This window comes from Pelobates fuscus, chromosome 3 (assembly GCF_036172605.1).
Source record: "Pelobates fuscus isolate aPelFus1 chromosome 3, aPelFus1.pri, whole genome shotgun sequence".
NCBI classification, from domain to species: Eukaryota; Metazoa; Chordata; class Amphibia; order Anura; family Pelobatidae; genus Pelobates; species Pelobates fuscus.
The window spans coordinates 341,355,977-341,377,840 of NC_086319.1; the positions used below are offsets into that span (position 1 = coordinate 341,355,977).

The 21,864-nt window shown below is 38.6% G+C and overlaps 1 protein-coding gene across 1 annotated transcript in view; it reads right to left on the minus strand.

Annotated features, from left to right (window-relative positions):
* Window positions 1-21,864, minus strand: part of ADAM10 (ADAM metallopeptidase domain 10) — a 157,463-nt gene that overhangs the window by 13,872 nt on the left and 121,727 nt on the right. Inside the window, exons 5-10 of the mRNA XM_063449118.1 lie at window positions 15,121-15,221; window positions 13,759-13,911; window positions 8,949-9,041; window positions 4,809-4,992; window positions 1,732-1,895; window positions 400-583 (exon numbers count right to left, since the gene is read on the minus strand). Coding sequence (XP_063305188.1) covers window positions 400-583; window positions 1,732-1,895; window positions 4,809-4,992; window positions 8,949-9,041; window positions 13,759-13,911; window positions 15,121-15,221 — 879 coding nt within the window. The remainder of the gene's footprint in view (window positions 1-399; window positions 584-1,731; window positions 1,896-4,808; window positions 4,993-8,948; window positions 9,042-13,758; window positions 13,912-15,120; window positions 15,222-21,864) is intronic.

A 21,864-nucleotide genomic window follows, 5' to 3' on the forward strand; every position in this document is an offset into this window, starting at 1 on the left:
AGGAGCAGATCTCTTTTGCCACCAAATTTTACATGTGTGAAACATGCCGATGACATGCAATGTGTGTCTGTGTCTTCGGATGCATTAATATGCAAGTGAATTTGGCATCTTTTTCATAAATATTTATCATAGTAAAAGGTACACCATACACCCAGAGAAAATCACGCCATATCATAAATTTGGTGACGTTTGTAAATGCTTGCTTTTGTGGTTCATAAAGTCTAGAAAAACCTTTCATTTTTTTTTTGTTTTTGTTTTTTCAAATCAAATTTATACTATTCCCCAAGGAATGTACAAAGAGCAGAAAGTTCTAGAATGCAATCCAAATTATGGTGTTAGCTGGGTACTCTCTCTGTGGATTTGATTGAAGGAAAAAAAAATAAAAGGATAAATACATACCTACAAAACATTGATTTCGCTTCTTCTCCAAAACTTGGCTGATATTACGAACGCTGCAGATGGAGAATTTGTTGTTGTTGAGCTTGTCTCCAGATGTTGCTCTGGCATACATAATAAAATTGCCATTCTCTTTAAAACCCATATTTTTGGATTCTCCCGGTGTGCATTCAGAGCCAGAATCATGCTTGAAATAAAATTAAGACACAATGAGTACATCAGTGACTACTATAAGAAAAGCAAATGCTGCAAAGACTAAAGGGCAGTTATTCCTGGATAGTCTGGGGCTACAGAAGAATAAGGATAATTTGCAGGCTTGAGGATGTAAACATAACTTCTGTTCTGAAAGTGACAGGAATGAATGATTGAAGTTAATATTTTAGACCCTTTTTGAACAAAAAGTAATATAATATTATGAATGTTATTCTAAGGTGCCACGTTGACAGAACTTACAAGCAAATTCATAATATGCTAAAAGACCATTAAAAGATAGCATTCCAAGCACTATAGCTATCCACTCTTCTAACCGTTATGATGCACAAATGAATAAAATAAAAAATTCGAAAACATCTTACACCCACCCAAAAACATAAGCAAAACACAGGGGCATGGTGTCATCCATTAGCTTGTTTTAAATTGTTTAAGAAGTGTGTTTTCAGAAAAGCCCTACTATTGTAGTCAGGAGTAGTTTCAAGGGCTGTCTGTGAAATCTGAATGTAATCCAGATTTTCTGAAAATATATTCTATCCAAATATTTGTTTATTTTTCATTTAGTTTTCTGGATTTTTTTTTTTATATACTGTACATTATTCCAATAATGCATTGAAATGAGAATCAGCTATCAGAATAGTTTTTTTTCCTTTACATGGAGGGTTAACTGATGAGAAGCTGAAAATAGTGTGATGTACAAGGTAAACATGAATTTATAAATCCATGTGTATCTGTGCACACACTTTGCTAGAAAACTATATAAAGTTGATTGAGGATATAATACGTCAGTTTGGTACAAAGATTATAAACAGTAGAAACAGCTGCATCCACAGCACACAGAATTAACAAAATCATAGCGGTAATGTATTACACCACACAACAATCTGGGGGCTCAAGGTGTTATAGTTCACCTGCTGCTCCAGTTAATGTGAGGTGTCAAGTCAAGGTAACAACACCAGGTAAATATTTCATTTCACACCAAGCTTTCTGTTTAAATAGCTGAAAAGGAAAAAAAATGACTGAAGACTTGTTGCATGGTCACATGATAAATTACCCACTAGCAAAGCAGATTACAACAAGCAAAAGAGCATGAAAGGGAGAGGGGAGGTTTAAGAACATACTTACAGGAGAACCAAAGTTATGTCCAACTTCATGTGCAAAAGTGATATGAGAAACCTTGGGAGGGACGTGGGAGCCATAGTTCTGGACAGTGATGATTCCAGTGTTGAGGGACTTCTTTTTTCCATCAGAATAGAGTTTGCTTTTCTCACAAATACCCCCAGAACTACCTGCAGACGGCACATAAGGGAAAGTATAATTTGAGGTGCTACTTGATACAATATTGTAAAATAACAGTTTTTTTCATTAAGGTAAAACATGCCGAAATACCTTTAATCAGGGCTTGACAAATTTTGCTTGGAATCTAGGAGCCAGCTAAAAAAGTTAGGAGCTACAGAAATCAACGCCAAAAATACAATTCTTAAAGGACACTATAATCACCAGAAACACTACAGCTTAATGTAGTTGCTCCGAAGTCTATATCCTGTCTCTGAACGCGTTTCAATGTAAACACGGATGTTTCAGACAAAAGTCAGCGTTTACATTGCTGCCTGGTGACACCACTAGCAACAGTCAATCAGATGCCCTCTAGAGTGGCTTCCTGGGTCAGTGCTTCACACTGTGCAGCACCTACGTTAATGTTCCCTTATAGGGATGCATTGATTAAATGCATCTCTATAAGAAGATAAGTTGGCACAGTGGCATTTTGCCGTGCATGCACAATAGTCTCCCAATGCTTTCCTATGGGGAAACATTGGATTGTCTGAAATCGTCAAGATTGATGATCTCAGCCATAGAGGTGGGGCCAGCCACGGCATCACCAGCACAGCATGAGTAAGATCACCTTTCCCATGTGATTGGAAGGAACACACACTCAGTGACCGACACAGACATACTCACAAATAATTACTTTTTTTTTTTTTTTTTTTTTTAATCGACCCAGCCTCCTTACCTTGGAGAGCTGGAATGGATAGGCTTTCCCTGGAGTCCAATGGGGCTGCAGTCATCTTCCTGCTCAGCTCCCTCTTTAGTGAGCCGGGGGCCGGAGTGACGTCATAACCCGGCTCCCGGCATCACTACAAGTCGCGCAAGGGAGCAGAGCAGGGAGATTACAGCACCCTCCCTCAACACCGCAATAAGTCCATTCCTCAGAGAGCTGCCGCCTCCCTCTCTCAGCTAAGCTTTAGCAAGCCGACTGCCTCCTCCATCCCTCAGTCAGCCGCCTGCCTCCCTCCTTTACCTCTCAATGAGTCAGCCATCCCCCTCCCTCAGTCAGCCACCCACCTCCCTGCTTCCAAAAGACGGGGACGAAATCATAAATATGGAATAAACAGTTTCCCTGTGCAATAAACAAAACCATGGTTCTGTGTTTTAGGGAACAGGAATGGACAAAGTAAAAGATGCAGTAGTCTGTTTCCTGTTTTTTTTCAACAAACTATATCCACATATCTATATAATGCAGCAACATTTAAGTGTCAATGTGTTTTACAAATTAAGATATTATCCTAACAATGCATTACAAATATCTTGTTTAAATTCTGCTCCACAGAGCACATGATCTCACATACACTGCAGGGAAAATTGGTACTCAATATATCGATCACCCCCAAAAAAGAAAAAATACTTAAATGACTAAGAAGGAAGGATTTTTTTGAATTTTATTTTTTAATCACTACAGATTTTAATGATTTATTTTAGCTTAGGTGTTATCTGCATAAAATATGTTCTCCCTTTCCCCCCAAAAAACGATACACTGTTGCAGATGTAATTTAGTAAGCGAACTACGTGTTATTATAACATTTCAAGTTCATACCTTAGTCTTCAAGTCCAACATCCCTATAGACACAAATAATGATACACAAATATATTCATACATTCTATTAAAATTTTGCTATAATATAGATATTTGCAAGAGGAAGTAAACTTCCTTTGAACTTCACTTCAGCTGCTTCCCGCTCAAAAATGCTCAGATTTCCAGCTAAAAATAAGTCCCCTATACATTGATTGACAGGACGCAAGAACAAAAACACTCATGCTTAACTCTAGATACAGAAAAATATTTCAGAAATGTTAAAAACCCAACAACAAAAAAATCTGATAGGAATTACATTTACTTTAACTTCTATATCCTCAAATGATATCGGAGGATAAGCCCTGATAGATTAACATTTGTTAATGTAAGGATAGCAATTAAAATCGGACCCATTGGATGCATTCACAAACTCGTGTTGACAAGCCTGCGTGATCTTGAACCCGTTTGATTTAAAAGTAAAGTGGTTGGGCATGTTTAGGAATGGAGCAGGGTTAGCAGAATCACAGGGCTTATAAAAGAGATTTATTCTGCATGACTCTTCACATTATTGTACCATCCTGTACCAAGCTCTGTGCTTTCATTGTGTAAGGGCTGGAAGTTTAAAACAGAACTTGGATTGTTAGACAAGTATCCTCACAGCAGGAACAAATGGTGTTGTGAAAACAGAAGAATCGCAATCTCATTTAGCCCTAGCGTGAAAAGATACCCAAACTGGCTTACAGCTGATACACAAAATACAGAAGGAGTACTGTGTGAGGGAATGCTAGAACCTTGTGACATACTGCTGCCCGATATAATTAACAGAGAATTCAAAATAGTGAAATCTCCTGGTTTTAAAGTGGTTTATCATTAAAAAATAAAAAAAAGTTGAGGTTTGGTTGATAAACTATAAGAATAGATGTTTTGATGGTGTGTGGGGGGGACATGGATTGACATCAATTGCAAGGTTAAAAGTTATCCATAATAAAAACATACATTAGACATAAAGTCAAAGGTATACAATGTAGCTATTGTAGGTAGATCTTTAATATTTCAGGAAACTGTTTGCATAATCCTTATATAGGCAGTTTTTGAAAGTCTTTATATTAGTTGGTTGCCTCTGTAGACAGAGAAATGTAATGCGTTCTGCCTCGCAAAATCTCTCTTGCCCTCAGTGGAACACAGCCTGAAACAATGAAAGCAGACGGACAAGACTTCCCTGGGCTGTTAGGAAAGGTGTAGATGCATTTTAATAAAGCAAACCAGACAGAATGTTAAACCCTTAAAAGCAAAGTACTTCTTTCTAAAAGTAAATGACTCATTTAGAATATCCTGGCTCTACATTTTTTACCTGATGGTGCTCCCACCCATGCCAGTCCTAGGACACCGTCATCGAAATCTCTGTCTGTAAACACATATGCCAAGCAATAATCATCATGATTCTGCTCCGAATTCAGCTCCAGAAACTTCTCAACCCCAATATTAGGAAACCGGAAAGGATTTGAAGAGTCTCTTTCATCTGCCGTTGTGTTGATCTAAAAACAAAACAAGACAAAAATAAATGTGTGCCATACCAGACAAAGTTATTCCCTTGAAGATAGTGTGAACCGACAAGTGAAATATGGAATGAAGTCCCACCCTACCAGAGAACACAGAAAACCCATATTCAATGCTTCAGTACACTCTTCTCTCTCTAGAACCTCTTCAAGTAATCTCAGTTCTACATAAAGGTAAATAAACAAGAAAGAAAAGAAGGAAGAGACAAGAGCGAATGTGGTTCTGTAACACAAGCACAAAACAAGGCACCCGCACCCAAATGATGGACAGTGTCTTGTAGGCACTCACTATCCAGAAGGAAATGGGTCAGTTAAGATAATTTTATTTTCTTTCCTTGAAAGATGGTGAGTACCCACAGGGCTTAACAAATGCAAAAACATCAAAACTAGAAAATTTTGAAAATGTACACAAGGACAACAACATGCTACCCAACATGTATGGTCTATTGAGGACTCGATGTAAAAGTCTCAGGAGATAGCCACTGCTCAATCACTCATCCTCTCTGCGTCAAGCTGGTTAGCCAGGACATAAGTTTTCTAGATCATTCACTTGAGAAATCTAGCAAAAGTGATGGCCTAAGCATGTTGATCCAAACAGGATACAAAAAAATGAACAAACAAAATCTGAACTATACTACAATCTTTCCTTTAATTTGCCTGTGAAGGACAAAAAGAGGGGAAAAATAATTTCCTGGCGAATATTCGTGGAAGACACCACCGCTGGCCTAAAAAGAATAACCAGACATCAGGATTGCATGATCCTTGTGAAAAACACAGGCATGAGAGATTAACATTCAAAAATCCTCTTGGTAGATATTGATAGAAGAAAAAAAAAATGAAGAAAGTTAACAACTGCAAATCCAATTAATGCATAGGCTCAAAAAGAAGCATATTAACACACTTTGAACACCAGGTTTATACTCTAAGGAGGCCCCACCAAAGGCTTCACCCATATCAAAGTTTGCATAAAAGCAGGGATGTCTGGAATTGAAACCAAATTATGACGGAAGAGCTTTTAAATAGTTTAACTGAACTCAAGGTACACAAGACCAAACTCTTAACCAAGTCACCTTGAAATTACAAAATGAAAGTTAACTTAAAATAAATAATTGAATGCTGCAGGAAAAAGATTTTGGTACCTGACAAAGCATCCCGTGCAGGCGCAAAACACGTTCAGTTTCAGGTGCGTGGTATATCTTTCTGCTTTTCTTAAGCACAGTTTGCAGATTACCCTTCATGTTTTTTACGTACATGTTATGGAATAAAGAAGTTTTTTTTTAATGTTACTTCGGTTTTTCTACATTCATTTCTCCTGCGGTGGAGTGCAACATTAGTTTTTGTTGTATTATGTATGTCACACCACATGGTAAACATGGCCAGTGGTAGGCTAGCAAGTCTGAAGCAAGGTCTCAATGACATTATCTGAAAACCCAGTGGAACACTAGATTACACACTCCAATTCTTTTGCACATAAAAAAGAATGTTCAAATTCAGAGTGCACTTAAAGGGACACCTTTAATCTGCTTCATCTCATTAAACTGGTTATAGTGTCTGGAGTCCCCTGGTACCACCATTTCTTTTAGCATTAAACAGTTTTTAATGTTTTAAGGTTTTAATGCTAAACAAGAGTCCCTGGCAATGCATCCCCTCTGTGCTACTTTGGCTAATAAGGAAATATTAGCCTGACAGCAATGGGCAGCTGTGATTGGCTGAGAGTGTCAGCTGACTGCTTTTAGCCTGTCAGAGCTCCAAATGATGGTATGACAACAAGGAAGTGTGTAATCTCTGCCTTAGCTACACATACAGAAAGGGCTGGACTGTGGGTGGCTAGGGACTCTTATTTTGTGGCATACTGCACAAACATGGTGCAACACTGAATGGAGGGACAGTGCCAGGGCACTCCAGGCACTATAAACAATTCAAAGAGATGAAATGCTTATAGTTACTACAGTGTCCCTTTAACACGCGCTTACAACTGCAATTTATAGCCTCTCTGCAGTGCACTGTGGGTAAAAGTAAAGGCCAAACAAAAAACTGACACTATAGTCTTATTTAAATAGATGCATGATTTTCATACACAAACCTAAATAGATGTTGTATAAGAAACTTTTTGATTAGCTCTTCTGTGACTGTAGCAGAATTTCTTCTACCATATGGTGCAAAGTACGACTCACTGGACCGTGCGTTTCCTTCTGTTATTAGTGAACTACTGGAAAAACAGTTCCGTTCACAACTATTAATTTCTCTGCTATGAAAACTAGGCTCCCAAAACCCTATTATATTGGTTTGAATGAGGCATTATTTTCCACTGCATTTAACAGGAAATAATCACAAATCTTTGCACACTTTTCTATGTATATACCTAATTTACTTCGCACAGGTGCAACTGGCACTTCATAATTTAACACTGTGAGGGGGACACAGTAAATGCCATGTTGTGTGTGGGATTTTTTTTACTACACTGAAAATCAAAGCAAATTAAAATACAAACGGCAAGTTGAGCTGTGACTATAGCACAACAAAATCTTTTTTCAAAACCGCTGTTTGTGTTTTTTTGTTTTGCTTTACAAATTTACAATTCATAGCTTATTGAATAAACCCGTATACATACATATATATATTTTCTTTTATTTATGCATTACCAACAGGTGTACTTCGTGCCTAATAGGTCACATTAGAATAAAGGGAGTAAGAGTAAGTGCACTAAATATACCGTATGAAAAGTTACATCGCAGGAGCGGGAGGAACAGAAATGGCTGTATATCATTTTATTTATATTTTCCAATTTATTTCAAGTAAGGCGTACATTACAGCAAAGGGAAGATACAATAAGAGCGGCATTTATGGGGTGCATTAAGATTGGCGGCGTGTGCCTGTAGAGAAATGGAAGTGGAAAGAAAGGAAAAACATGTAAGAACTGATTATTTATGTTCCTAGTGGAGTAGTCACTATATTTTCATATGGAGTACGAAACTCAAACATCCATCTTGCAATCTCCCGTAGTAACTCCTTTTTACAATCATTTATTCACACTTTTACATGCCCAGAGCTGGGCATTCCCAGAAGTAAATCAAGAACCAGAGCTGGGCATTCCCAGAAGTAAATCAAGAACCAGAGCTGGACATTCCCAGAAGTAAATCAAGAACCAGAGCTGGGCATTCCCAGTAGTAATTCCAGAACCAGAACTGGGCATTCCCGGTAGTAAATCAAGAACCAGAGCTGGGCATTCCCGGTAGTAAATCAAGAACCAGAGCTGGGCATTTCCATAGGTAAATGCAGAACCAGAGCTGGGCATTCCCATAGGTAAATGCAGAACCAGAGCTGGGCATTCCCAGAAGCAAATCAAGAACCAGAGCTGGGCATTCCCAGAAGCAAATCAAGAACCAGAGCTGGGCATTCCCATAGGTAAATCAAGAACCAGAGCTGGGCATTCCCATAGGTAAATCAAGAACCAGAGCTGGGCATTCCCAGAAGCAAATCAAGAACCAGAGCTGGGCATTCCCGGTAGTAAATCAAGAACCAGAGCTGAACATTCCCAGAAGTAAATCAAGAACCAGAGCTGGGCATTCCCAGTAGTAAATCAAGAACCAGAGCTGGGCATTCCCGGTAGTAAATGCAGAATCAGCAATAAACCTAGATCAATATTTGGATATTCACAATTGGATATTCAAATTCACACAAACCCCTGTAGTATATTCAGATCTAAAGCTGGAAATTCCCAAAACATATATCCAGATCTGATAATCTGGGAATTCTCATTTCTTTATTAAGATGCAAAGATGAACATTTCCAGTACTATATCCAGATTTAAAGACTGGACATTCACAAGGGTATAACACTCCACTACCTTTTACAGACTTGTTAAACCGAGTTAAAATTAATCACTACACATCACCAAATAAACACATTCAGTATACATTTGAAGGATAACTCACCCGAATGCGTTTCACCATGAAGCTGATGTTGCGAATTCCCATGAAATCGGTCGACTGATAAATCGTATCGATCGCTTTTACATGGCTGGAAATCTGTTGCAGAAAGAAAAGGAAACTCGTGATCAAACATTTGCATGTCAGTCATCATTGCTCACATTGTGCATTCAACTTTAACTTTCCTAACAAACTTAATGACATCAAACGAATAGCACTTGGTTCGATTTGCTAAGCTGAATGAGGAAATATCTGCCTTTTATAAACTGCACAGATTAGTAGAACAGTGTGAAAATGTATTAAAATCCACTTCAAGCCCATTAAAATGAGAGTGGTACGCTGCATATTTTATTGCAAATCAATACAATTTCTATTAAAACTTCCAAAGGATCATAGCAGTGGTTGTTCAAAGAATTCTGAATGTCGAATGACTGCCTACCCACTCTCAGGTTATATATACCAAATTAGCAGTGTTGTATTGGCAGTAATCTATACTCATGTTCCTGTTCATCACACAACTGTATATATTGTACACAGTATACACAATATATTTCTACAGAAGTTAAACAAAAGCGGTATTGCTAGGATTACAAACACGTATTCCTAACACTATAGAGCTGGAGTAACAGTTTAGATTCCCAGCCCTGCACTGATTGAGTAAAAAGATGTTTAAACTTACTTTTTTTCCATCATCGCGCAAGTCTTGCTGTGGCTGGCCCCACCTCCATGGCAGAGATCACCACCTATAGGAAAGCATTAGGTATTGCACATGCACGGCAAGGCGCCAGGCTGCGCCAATAAGCATTCCCCCCATAGAGATGCAGAAACAGAGCATCTATATGGGAAATGTTCAGTGCTTCTGTGCAGAAAGTGGAGATGCTGAACGGTGGTGCATCACTGGACTGGAAAACACCTCTAGTGGCAGTCTGAGTGACTGCCACTAGTGGTGTTACTAGGCAGCAATGTGAAGTGGCAGTGTTTACATTAAAAAGACTGCAAGGACATGCTATATACACCAGAAGCACTACATTAAGCTGTACTGGTTCTCGCAACTACAGTGTCCATTTAATACAACACGACGGGTAGGCGCAGAATTTCAAAGTGGAACACAAACAAAAATATTTTAACAATAAAGAAAAGACATCCACTCAGTTAAAAAAAAAAAAAAAAACAGAACTGGCATCTGTCTTTTGTTGTGGCATTGTGTATGCACTAGGGTAGAATATGTGTACCCTACTTAAACAAACCATAGCTCAAATCATAAGCAATTCACACAACTAGTTCAGGCAATACCTAAACAGAGGCACCAACATGCTGCAAATGTGCTAATGTGATAAGTTTCCTTACATGAGAGAGAACATGACAGATCCCCTTTTATGGCTGCCACTTCCAATTTAGCTTAAAAGGTTACGATAAAGCGGAACACGGTATTATATTATAAAACTCCTACCCTTAGGATTTCCAATCCTAAAAATGTATGTGAGCAATTGCGAGCAGCCCATTTAAAAATTTCCTTTGTGCCGATGTCCTATTTCAAATCAGAAGATGTGCTAAATTTATCCCTCGACATTGGCACATTGAAAAAGGGAAAGAATGTTTAGGGTAAAACGAACAGAATGAAAATTCACACTTTTCAGTGTAAATTATTATTGGAATCCAAGACACTGCTATATGAACAGTAAGTCCACTGGTTGTAATGAACTCCCAGGAGGATTGAGACTGCAAGCAGATGGTAATGGGTTTGGAAAAACTATGGGATCAGCAATATTAAAACTGGTTTCAGCCTACAATCTTTTGTGGAGAGTATTAGTTAAAGAGGACAATTGGCTAACAGGAAACAAACCAAATTAAAGATATATAGAAAGGATGGGAAACAATCAAAATAAATAAAATAGTTCATTTGTGTTAAAGGAACACTATAGCGTTAGGAACACAAATATGTATTCCTAACGCTATAACATCCATTTATTTGCTTACCTTGATCCAGCGCCGGACTCCCTCGGCACTGGTGACCTGTCTTTCTCCATCAACGTCAGCTCCCGAGTGGAGCAGGATTAACCCCGCCGTGTAAACATAGCAGTTTCTCTGAAACGGCTATATTTTCAGCTGGAGGGTTAAAACTAACGAATGCTGGTAGCTGAACTAAACTCCCAGAAACCTTTTGCTGCACTTGCTTTTAAAAGACCACTATAGGCACCCAGACCACTTCATTGAGCTGAAGTGGTCTGGGTGCCCATAGTGGTCTTTTAAAAGGAAGTGCAGCAAAAGGTTTCTGGGAGTTTAGTTCAGCTACCAGCATTCGTTAGTAAAAAGCCGATAAATGAATTGAAATCTCTGACCTGCCCATAAAGCAATGCTGTGAATATGGCGTAGAGTCAGAATATTTAAAATGTCCCATAAAAAGTCATTGGAACAATCTAATTGTGCAATCACTTTCTTGTCTGGGCAGCACTAGCCAATATGAAACTGAAACCTGGGGATTTACTGCAGATATGGTAAATTTAGATGTGACCATCTTGTTTAGGTTGTATTTTGCACGTATTTTCACTTTCGATGCAAGGCATTAAAAACATTTTTTATTTATTTTTTTTAAAAAGAGTACTCTGGCCTAGAGTACTCATTTAAGATTTTTTATGAACACCTATACCTTATTGTCAAATACATAGTAGCAAAAGAGGAGGGATAAATTAAAACAGAATATCAAGCAATGTGGTACCAGTACTGCTAGAACATATCTTCCTCTAAGTTTTACCGTCTAAAAAAATAAAGAAATTAGGTGCATGTGTCCAAAGACAGTCAATTCTGTCTGCCTGGAGAATTGGGCACGGGGCTCTACCCACAAGAGTTAGTAGGATATGGTTGTCTTTAACACATGAAGAAAGAATTGATGAGATTTACCCAACGTTTGACCCATGTTTCATGGACTTTTCAAAGATTTAGAAATGCGTGTTGTATCAAAGGCAGGACTATCAGCAACAAATGTGTGGTCATGAATGGGGTTAAAGACACCAGGCCACATACAAACTAATTTCAATTCTTCAACAAAGAAATATGAAATTTAACTCCAACTTACTATCTACACAAAACTACTAATCATTGCCAACACCAAGACCGTGGCTGATCCCAATTATGTTCTAGTTCCATTACTATTGGAATTTATATAGCGCCAACATATTCTGCAGCGCTTTACAATATCAAACAGAAAATCAATTAATAAAACATTCTAGATCACTGATAATAGTAATATCATGGGGCTATTCCACAAACCAGAATACAGACATTCCTCAGTACCTGTGATATACAACACACAATTATTGTAAAATTAAATCTGCTTAACTTATAGTCGTACAATAATTATCTCATTCTTGGCGTGTAAATGATGAATAATTACCACTGTGCACATTTAATTTTTAATATTTTAGCTTATGACTTCTACTTGACCCATGAATTGTTAGTGCAGAGCTTGGTCTATGGGTTTTTAATGATCTCTGCTGAACATGAAAAATCCTTAATCTCTTTGCCACCATTTCTCACTGTGTTTTTCCAAGCAGAACAGTCATTTCAATCAAAAGCTTGTTTACTCTTTGGATTTGACCTGGTCTTTTGAACTGAACTAAATAACCAATGACAGGGTCCTTTTATTCGATCAAAAGACCGCCATCGACTGACACTGCACAAGAAAACATGTAGCAGTTTAACACATCTTTGACAGGCCAAAATCGGTGTAAATATGAAACAGGAGTTTGTAAAACTTTTCCAAAATTCACAAAAAGCATTAGTTACATTGGCAAGAAAAATGATCTGAACATTTTGGAATTGGTCATAAAATATAATCTCATCTTCATCAAAGACAAACACAATGTTCTTAAGCTAACAACACAATTTATAATCGATCGTTTATGTCTTTATTGAACATATTTCCCATTAAACATTCACAGTGCTGTGGAAAAAGTAAACACTACTTATTGGCAAGCTGCTCCACCTCTAAGAAATAGAATCAAGCGCTTCCAGTAGCTGCAGATTAGGAACACACACATTAGATACACAACGTTCAGGAGGAATTTTGGACCACCCCTTATACAAATGCTTCAGCTCACCCATATTCTTAGAATGTCTGGTGTGAATAGCTATCTTAAGGTCATCCCATAGCATATATATGGGGTTATGGTCTCGGCTCTCACTAGACCAATTAAAAAAGGGGGGGGGGGGAGGATTCTCTTCTGCAATGGATTTACTTTGGATGTTTAGGATACTTGTCCTGCTGCATCACCCAACTTCTACTGAGCTACAGCTGGTGCACATCCACCTTGACATTATTCTATAGGATATCTTGATAAACTTGGTAATTACTTTTTCAACTCCGTGATGGCAAGTGGTCCAGGCCCCAAAACTGCAACAACTCAGTACACAAACCATTTTCCCAGTAGCATTGTTGAGTATATCATGGCTGTATTTTCATCACTCAGGTATTGAAAATGGGTAGTAATTCAACTAATAGAACATTAATGGAAGATTGGGACAAGTCAGATTATTGTCCCTGCTCCCACATCTCTTTTAGAATCTGTTACTTTACCTATCATAAGTATTTTTTTCTATAAATTTACATAACTTGTATATAGATAAGAGTTTAAGCACTCATTCAAATTTACTCCAAATACAATACCAACAGCAAACCAACATTAAAGCGCTGGTTTTGTGTCATTTAGCTCTCCTGGGAAAAACATTACAGTGACGTATATGATGCAGACTTCTCATTTGTGAAGCAAGTGTTTGCTGCTAGCAGGACCAAGGGAAATTAAGTGACCATCATAGTTACCTGGGCAATCACTGCTTCTCTGGTCTCTCCATATCGCCGGTAAAAGAGATGGTCCGTCTGGATGTAGAGCTGACAGGTATTCTTCTCAGCCTGGGCAGCACGTTTCCTTCGTAGGATAATTGGACCACTTTCCTCATGTTCATTCAAATGTGTCTAAATAATAAAACAAGTCAGCGATTGAACAGTCAATGACCTGTTCAAATAACAGAAGCAAAGTGTACGTAGGAGTATGCTTTTTGCATTTGCAAAGTACTTTGAATGTCAGTTATTAAGGACACGTGAAAATATAAAAAAAAACACTCAAATTACAATATGTACAGATTTATTTAGAACGTTTAAAAAGGAGCCAGTGGCTTTTTTGTAAACTTTTAAAGAAATAATGCTTTTATCCTTAATGGACAGGGGGTGGTTTAAAAAAAAATATATACTTACATTTTGAAATAGCCAAATTGGTTACAACAGCTAAATTTTAACAAATGAATGGCATTAGGAAATGTGTGCCCTTGCTATCCCTGCTAAATCATTAAAATAAAAAAAATAAAAAAAGAAGAAAAAAAACACATAAATCACAAAAACAAAATTAAAGGAACACTCTTCCCACTGCCAATATACAAACCTTTTTTTTGGGGGGGAGGGTGGTGGGAGGGGATATCTAAATATAGCTTGCAAACAATGCAGAACTCTTGTTTACAGCCTTTGCAAGCCCTCCCATTCTTCCCCTGCCCAAACTTTCTGTAACTGTTCAATCACAGACTTCCCATTGCAGCTCAATGAGGCAAGGCAGGTGTTTGGGGCAACTCCTGCTTCTTGAGTTTAGCTCCACTGAGCCAACCAAAGCAGGAAATAATGGATTGGTTGCCAGCATTAAAGCCAGGGGTTTAACCAGGTTAATTTATAAAAGCCTAATTTTCTATTGAAATCTGCACCTTTTTTGTAATATGAGGGGGGTGGAGGAAGAGGATAAACTCTTCACACATAAAGCAGTTCAGACAGCTAAAGTGATGTAGCTGTCCGAAGTGACCCTTTAAGTGCATTTGACTACACAGATCTGAATGAGAAGAAAACATGAGACTAAAATCTATTAAATGCACTTATTGTGTGTTGGTACCCAGAGGGTGCATAGATTGTCTTTGTAACAAAAGTTTTAGGTAATAGTCAATGTTTTATTCAATGGTGTAATTTTCATATAAGTGAAGCTATCCCTGTAAGCCAAACTAAACGACCACTTTTCTTTTTAAGGATATATATTAGAGGGTTTTTTTGTGTTCATCTGAAATGACACGCAAAACCACAGCAATTTATTTTGCCATCTGCATTTTTTGGCTCTCTGCATGAAGAGTAAGCTATGAAAAGGGGTCTTACATGTTCTGGCTCCCTTTGAGCAGACATCTGATACTTCTTCATCCTTTCAAACACTGAATGGTCTGCACAGCCTCCATGGGCTCCGTATTTATGAGGATACTCTGAAAGACAGGAAATTCAAGAGGGTTACAAAAACTTGTGACGGCCTTCAAAAAGCTTTTTGTTGAAGAGTAGACTTTTTAAACAATGTTTTTGGAGACTTTTGTTCACAACACCTATTATACGGATAAGTTCCGTTACAGATTCCGTTACACCTTCCCGCACAGCAACTGTGACAGTAGAACATACGTACCAAAAAAAATAAAAATCTAAATATTAATGTTACATACTTTATCCTACAGGTGGCTTGTGTACAGTAACCAATAGGTTAACAATGACTAGTCATTATACACTGACTACACAACAGTGAGCTGGGAAAAAATAAATAAAAATTACACTAGACTTACAGAGCCATCTCACCTAATTAGAAATGCTGAAATAAAAGGTTTTAAAAATTGGATACTTAAACTACAAAGTATACAGCTAGATAAAGCTCAGTGAGAAATTATTCTGACTCACAAGCTAATTGGAACTATTAAGAATAAGAAAGGAAACGTCTAAGCTGCAATTTACACATAAGCAAACAATTCAAAACTAGAACGTTTTAAAGGGATAACATGCCTTTGCAGCATAAATCGTTGAGAACTACATTACCCATAGTGCAAAGCCATCATTTGTATTAGTGGATGAGAATTTATGGAAATTTAGGTCTCAAACAGCTGGGGCACTACGATTGACCATAAGTCACTCAAATTCTATTTGTGATCTGCCTTAGCCCCTTAAGGACCAAACTTCTGGAATAAAAGGGAATCATGACATGTCACACATGTCATGTGTCCTTAATGGGTTAAAAGTGATTTTTTTTTTCTTCTGGATATAGTTTTAGAGTACACAGTGCATAGGTTTTTAAGTGGCACCAAGTAAAAATCCGACATATCTTTGATAACAAAAAGCATGTGCTACTCCTAAAACCTTTTCCCTTTGAGTACGTAAGAGCTAGAAAAGGTAAGAATGCATCCTGAGCAAAAATCTATTATCAGACAAGCTTCTAGTTCTTGCCCATGGGGAAAGGCTAGAAGCTCTCTAAAAACCCTCTTGAAGTTCAACTGTAAACATGCAAAGACGGAGTTCTATATGGACACAAGTTATTATTCAGGACAAACGGCCTTGGATAAAATAATAAATATACATTAAAATGGGTTGGATGCATGATTGGTAGCAAAATAAATAGAGCCTCATCTAGCACACACATATTCTCTACGCATGCAAAACATGGTGGGTAAAGCCTTTCAGCAACAAAGTTTTAGTAATCAACTGTAATAACCCCTGAAAGAACATCGTAGTGACATAAGAGTACAGTACTATTAGGTCACAAATCCAGGTTTAAATGGATCAGAATAGTGCTATAAAATGTTTGCAGCTCTGTGTGAGTCTCAAATTGACACACACCATGGATTGTGTGGACAATCTGAAAACGTGTTCAAGAATGGTCTGGCACCAAGGAGATGATAGCATTCTGAACAAGAGAGGTAGCCGCAGACACCAAAAACCACAAATAATGCTCTGCAAATTTACTGCGATGAAGTGAAAGAAAGAGAACAGGGTGTGAAAACAAAAGCAGCAGGTTCAGGAGACATGCACAAACAAATGTTCTTTTGCTTTGCTGTTCATGAACACATTCAAAATCAAAATCTTGAGCTTCCCTTTAACCCCTTAAGGACCAAACTTCTGGAATAAAAGGGAATCATGACGTGTCACGCACGTCATGTGTCCTTAAGGGGTTAAAAGCTTACAAAGGTTTTCACATGCCCTAGATACAGTAATATTAGCATTTAATTTCCAAGTAACAAAATGTCTATTTCATATACAGAAACATATGGCCCCCTATTGTTCTCTATCTATACTGCCTCCCTTGGTAAACTCATCAGCTCCTTTGGTTTCCAATATCATTTACATGCAGATGACACGCAAATCTACCTGTCCTCCCCTGATCTCTCTCCGCCCACCTTGACTCGTGTTTCTGACTGCCTCTCTGCTATTTCCAACTGGATGGCTGCTCACTTCCTTAAACTCAACCTGTCCAAAACAGAACTTCTAGTTTTTCCTCCCTCGAGTGCTGCTACTCCTGTTGTCTCCATCCAAGTCAACGGCGCTACTATCACCTCTACCTCGCAGGCTCGCTGCCTAGGGGTTCTTTTCGATTCTGTCCTCTCTTTTACTCCCCATGTCCAATCGATAGTCAAATCCTGTCGCTTCCAACTCAAGAACATAGCGCGCATCCGCCCATATCTAACACCAGACGCGGCTAAGATACTGGTTCATGCTGTTGTTCTCTCTCGCCTCGACTACTGCAATCCCCTTCTCACCGGTCTTACATGTTCCCAGCTTGCACCGCTGCAATCTATAATGAATGCGGCTGCGAGGCTTATTTTCCTGTCCGGTCGCACCTCCCACGCCTCCACGCTCTGTCAGTCCCTGCATTGGCTTCCAGTTAAATATAGGGCCCAATTCAAAATTCTGGCACTTGCTTACAAATCCCTACATAATGCTGCTCCAACATACCTATCCTCCCTCATACACAAGTATGTCCCGTCGAGACCCCTGCGCTCATCCCAAGACCTACGCCTATCCTCTGCCCGGATCCCCACCTCTGACGCTCGCCTTCAAGACTTCTCTAGGGCTGCACCTATTCTGTGGAACTCCCTTCCCTCCTCAATCAGACTTTCACCCAGCCTCCATTCCTTCAAAAAATCTTTGAAAACTCACTTCTTCATTAAAGCGTATCAATTAAACTGTCAGCAGGCTTCTCATCCCCCACCCCATGACTCCTTTCCTGCAACTGTCAAAAATGACCTACCAAGCACTCAATAAACCCTTCTCTAACAAACTATTTAATCCCCCTACTTTAACCCTTTGTGTCACTATACCCCCACTCCCTCTAGCATGTAAGCTCATTGAGCAGGGCCCTCAACCCCCTCTGTTCCTGTACGTCCAGTGGTCTGATCTCAATTATGTGTCTGTTAGTCCACCCATTGTACAGCGCTACGGAATTTGTTGGCGCTATATAATAAAATAATAATAATATATATATCACACATATTTATATAATTAACTTTCTCACCCTTCTGGGTATTTTGTGTATTCCCCATTCGCGGGTAGTCTAACAGAGGCCTGAGAGTCTGAAGGTTCTGCTCAGTTACATATTACAAGTGGTGTAATGGTATTTAAAAGTGAGGTCCTGGAAATGGTATGGTATGGTAGGTCATTCACTCAGTTTTATTAATGGGAAACTAGTGATAGGTTGAGTGCACCAGTGAAGTCTTGGACCAATACAGAAAATTGATGGACAGCGCAATTGGCCGCCATCTTTGAAAATGTAACAGCACCCAAGCTCTCATGGCAGGGGCACCATAAAAACTTAATTACGATGAGGTTGTTATGGTGCTTGGAGTTTCCCCACACAAAAGTATAAACATTTTATGGACACTTCAAGGAGACATTTTGACATTTTTAATGTAGCCAGTTACCTGTCAATATCTAGCAAATTGTATAAGTAATTGCATTTTTGCTTTGCCAAACATTTTGTAAGCCTTACATGTGCTACTACAGAAACCAGTTTATGTTCAACTACATGCCTAGTAAGGGTCCTTGTACATAGGCCTTCTATGTTTTTCTGAAGTTAGAGAAAACTTTTAATTTTCAAAAAACATGGATAACTCAGTGTAAAAAGTACAGATTTTAAAACTCACGAGAAAAATGGATTCAGGGATTTTTATGCCCAAAGAGAATACTTCAAAAGTCTTCTGCTCATAAGCGAGTTGGACGAGGCTGGCTAAAAGAGCTTCCAATCAGCTTAGCTCACAAGCATGCCAGGCTGACACTTTTCATTGGCTGAAGCCGTCACCAGCACATTATAAATGTAGTACTTCACTGGTATACACCTATACAGTCCACATATCTCCCCGTGTTGTAATATATGGTTAAAGGGTAGTGAAAATGCAAATCAAGTTATAAGGCACAGGTAATGAGAGTGAACGAATGTAAGCTTCTATATGCAGTTTTCACTCTGTATTTTAATACACCTGACCCCACAGAGTCATAAATGGTTTAAGCTACAGGAGGTAGGATGTTTCATTTTGTGGCCTTTTCACTGAAAATATCACAACATTGTATCACAGGTTTCTGAACAACGAGGAAAAACACGAAGATGAGTCTATAGCTACATCTACACAGTATTCTTTGTCACTATCCTAGAAGTAATTTCATGGTTAGCAATGAGTTCTGGCAATACATCAATTCGCTGTCATGTTTGCAGAAACGCATTTCTAAGGTGTACGTTTCTCACGGCGAGTATTAAAGCAAATCTAGATTGACCAAGAATATCTTGCGGATATATCATTTTAAAACTTCTTAAAGTAAAAATGCAGGTATCAAAGCAACTGTAGCTTAATAACGCTGTTTTGGTGAATATATAATATAATATGGTGCGTTTTTACTATTTTTAAGGGGGCAAGGGGGGCTAAGTAGGGTTTGTACTCCTGATGCTTTAGTGTTCCTATAACATTCCAACTTATTCCATTGCTAATGCTTAGCGCAGGGGAGGATAAGGGCCAGAGGTAGGTTTGGGTCTTGAATTGCAAAGTACAAATCAGTGGGGGGCGGGGTGGGGAATAAAATGGATTTTCTCGTTCCATAAATCGCAAAGGAGCAATATATCGGTGCCACCGTATTGCATCTGGATGATCGCTAGATGAATAAATATCGCTCCAGCTCCAGTGAAAGGCCCTGTAATGCTGGCCTCCTTATACAAGGTCATTTGAACACTGCAGTTCCACCTAATGCACATAGCACAGTGGCAGGTCATTTTAAAAAGATTTCATATCCAACAGGCCATGCAATAGTCATTTGTGGCAGACTACATACATACACATGCTTTCCACCTGAAGCCATCTCAATTATACAATGATTTGGATCTGAAATGAATAGCTTCTTCAAGAACATCAATACAGTACTGGGAATATTAAAAATGCTATTTATTGCTACCCAACCATGTGCATACCTAGGCTCCCTTAATATATCAATTATGCAGCAAACCATCTAGTGTGCTTTACAGAACAAGAGCAACTACTTCATTAATTAGGCAAGATTGAATTTTAGAATTTGACTACCTGTATTTCTCTTTCAGAAACACTTTAGAAATGCATTGTTTCTAATATTTCTCTTTGTGAATATACCATATGTATCCTTGCACAGAGATAATACACATACAATACACAATGTGGCAACAAAAAAAGCAACATAAATAATTTGTCATTGTCTCACGCAAAGTAGTTTGCACAATTTTTAAAGAATAAGAGAATCCAAAACGATTACAAAAGATTATGAAACTATTAAAATCACTGAGAGGTCACATCGCGCAGATGAAAGCACAGAAAAAGAAACATGATGCCCAAGGGCGAGCACCAGAACGAGGAGAAGAAACTTTTAACCAACTCCTAAACTGGTTAGGGGTAATATCATCATGCAATGTCGGCTTATCGAGGAACTGCAATGGAGCCAAGGGAAAACACCACACAAGACCCAGGCTTGTAACAAGCACACGCCTTTTTTCCACGGATCCAACCGCTCATAGAGCTTAAGTTTTCTCTTTGAAGAAACTGTACTGAGACCAAAATCTACAAATGTGGTTGGTGTATTGGCGCTGAACTCCAGGGGCTCTCAGCCTAGGTAGGAGCAGTGGTAGATTGCTTGTAGCTGTAGACTTTCCCAGTATGGGCCTCCATAGCTTTCCTGTTGCCTGTCCACCTCCTTGTGATAGCTATTTTAAGTATCAAACAACTTGAACAGAAGGAGACGTAAGCTGGAAATGATGGAGACCCAAAATGGCTTCCTGACAGTGCCTCCCCTCTACTATCAGCTTTTATTTTCTTGCTGGAGACACTGAAAGCAAGCTTTGACCAAAAATGCTAGCACAAGTCATCAAAGACCTGGTGGAAATAACGTCCACTCTGTGCGGTGAGAAACAAATCTGCCATCTTGAGACTCGAAGACAGGAAAAACGGTAACTGTGTCTCAAACAGGAGCTAGTAATCTCTTCAGGTTCTGGTGCGGGTGGGGTGAGCTGATTCTATGGCAGAATTAACTCTGGAGTGGCAGATCGTCCACCTCCCCCACCTTGCGGGTGCAAACAGACCTCAGATACCGATTCTGTGCAAACTGAGTGGATACAAGAAAACTCTCAATCTCAATCGAGGGTAGAGTATACCATGGGTATTTAAGGTGAGTATACCCTACTAAATCACAATAATAATGAGCTTTAAGCCTATTATCAGGTGTCTGACCCAGAGCTCTATGAACTGCTCAATCGACATTCAGGCCCCCCTCCTAATATTTCTTAAAACACTCCCCCTAATAATAAAAATCTGTAGCTGTGTAACACTGATGGACAGATTAAAAACATTACGCTCATTGCTTCATAAAAGCCTTTCTTTAAAAAAAAAAAAAAAAAAAAAAAATTTAAGCCAAGCAGGCTTCTTTACTTTGAGATGTAATAGCAGAGGTGCATAACACATTCTTTTTAATTTTAAATGGGCTTCAGGCGATTTTCAGAAAGAAGGGCAAAGAAAGGGCCTAAAAGAAAACTACAATGGAAGCAATTTTAAAGGCAATGATACACGGATACTATTTAAAAATGAAAAAAGGTTT